The sequence below is a fragment of the Carya illinoinensis genome, chromosome 5 (assembly GCF_018687715.1).
Source record: "Carya illinoinensis cultivar Pawnee chromosome 5, C.illinoinensisPawnee_v1, whole genome shotgun sequence".
Taxonomy (NCBI): Eukaryota; Viridiplantae; Streptophyta; class Magnoliopsida; order Fagales; family Juglandaceae; genus Carya; species Carya illinoinensis.
The window spans coordinates 4,921,037-4,922,959 of NC_056756.1; the positions used below are offsets into that span (position 1 = coordinate 4,921,037).

The 1,923-nt window shown below is 36.7% G+C and overlaps 1 protein-coding gene across 1 annotated transcript; it reads right to left on the minus strand.

Annotated features, from left to right (window-relative positions):
* Positions 1-422: 422 nt before the first annotated feature.
* Positions 423-1,476, minus strand: LOC122309540 (cytosolic sulfotransferase 5-like). Its single transcript, XM_043123053.1, has one exon. It carries the CDS (start codon positions 1,425-1,427, stop codon positions 423-425), a length of 1,005 nt encoding a protein of 334 aa, XP_042978987.1. The 5' UTR covers positions 1,428-1,476.
* Between the last annotated feature and the right edge of the window lie 447 nt (positions 1,477-1,923).

Here is a 1,923-nt window from a genome sequence, read left to right on the forward strand (position 1 = left end):
CTAACGGTACGGCGCGCCCCGCCTCGCCCTATGCGGGGGCGGGGCGAACGGGGCGGGGCAGCGGGTTCCGGGGCCCCGCTGCCCACCCCTAATGCTAGCTGTATGTGTGTATGCAAAATCTATTGATGATCAAGGTCTTGCTACTAGAAATAGATCGATCCATTGAACGGAGCCAAGTTTTGATTTAGTATACTCTTGTTAGTGATATCAGTTGTATATGAACAAAATTGAGAAAGAAGTGACACCAAAACATCCACAATAAAATTGAAAATACAACATTAATAATGCATTTTATTGATTCCATGTCGACACACGTACACATGATGATTGACAATAATCTAACAAACTTACTTTCCCGTGCTAATGCAAACTTACATGTTTACAAGATGCAAGAGATTTATTATTATATTGATCACGACATTCTAGCATAAATATTGACAATAATAAAGACATGCAAACAATATATAGCATGTTAGCCCAGTACCATGAAACTTTTCTTTAAAAATGTCATCTAATTTCTTTGACATTTGAGGTGTTAAGTAATTTACCCAATCTCCAACCTCACCTAGGCGAAAAAGGCTTTCGGTCTTCATGTTGTGGGTTGTTCCACTTTTATTCACCTCCAACTTGTTCAAATAATCAAAACTACACAATCTTAAAATATCATTTATCATACCTTTTGTCTCTTCTTCTGAAGAAAATGGGCATTCCAAGAATTCGGCTATTTTTTTCAAGTGAGTGGAGGGTTGCTCTTTCAATTCCTCGTATCTTAAGCAAAGTATCTTTTGAGGTTTTTCTAAACTTTCCTTCCAATAGTTCAAAACATGATCCCAATATGGCCCAAAACTACTCACTCCCTGACAAAACTCATCAAAAGTTCCTTCAAATGAATCGGTTGTCCTCCCATTATTTTTCAGGAAGTGCCAAAGTGACACAAATGTATCCTTAGGATTCCTATACAAATGCACAATCTTGCACGTTGAGTGCTTAACAGATGTTGGGAGCAATGTATAAGGTAAATGAGCTGAAAAGAGCCTTGGAGAGGGGAAGAAGGTGAGATCTGGAACCTCTTTTTGATTGTAGAAATGTAAGTCCAAGTAGGGCACAAGAATATGAGGATTGTTTGTGAGCAATGGATGTTTTTGAAGATCTAGATTATGCTTTCTGTTCACTATAGCAAACAAGATAGCCTTCAACCAAGTAGTCCCAACTTTGGGAGGGGTCATCATTTGAATATCAGTCTCCTGAGCTTGGAAGTGTTTTTGGAGGGATAAAACTCCCTGCATGGACCTAGTTGTAATCCAAAATCCACGGTACTGACTTAGGAAGCCTGCTGTTGGGAGGGAGGATATGAAGTCCCCGTTTTGATCTGGGGTTAGTTCATCTTCTTGCAAGTGGTCAGAAAAAGGTGGATCGAGTGTAGACATGATTCAAGAAGGAAGGGAAGTACAACTTGCTAGTATGATCGTGGTTTCACCTAGCTAAATTGTTCTGTACGTGGTTGATGTTACAGACGAACCTAGCTACGTACTGATCTCAATGTTATGGGTATATATGGCCCGATCGAGGTATATATCATCATGTACTTCAACTTCCCAAAACATCCGATCCATTGCTCTCAACAAACTCATGTACATGATGCCTGATGGCATTGACGGGGTATGAGATTTAAAGAAAAAAAAAAAAAAATGTATATTGGGGATTTACTTAGCTTAGTCCAATTAAAGAAAATCGATCATCTCTCCTTAAGTGTCAATATACACGTTTTTGATCTAACTTGGTTACACAAGTTATATTCTTATCGATTTTATATAATCATAAAAATTAAATTTTTATATAAAATATAATAAATAATTTAATTTTTTTAAATTTTAAAATAAAAAATATTAAAAAAATTATATTTTAATAATATTTTATTAAATT

Excerpts from the sequence above, each read along its gene's own strand:
- LOC122309540 (XM_043123053.1), bottom strand. The coding sequence starts at position 1,427 with ATGTCTACACTCGATCCACCTTTTTCTGACCACTTGCAAGAAGATGAA.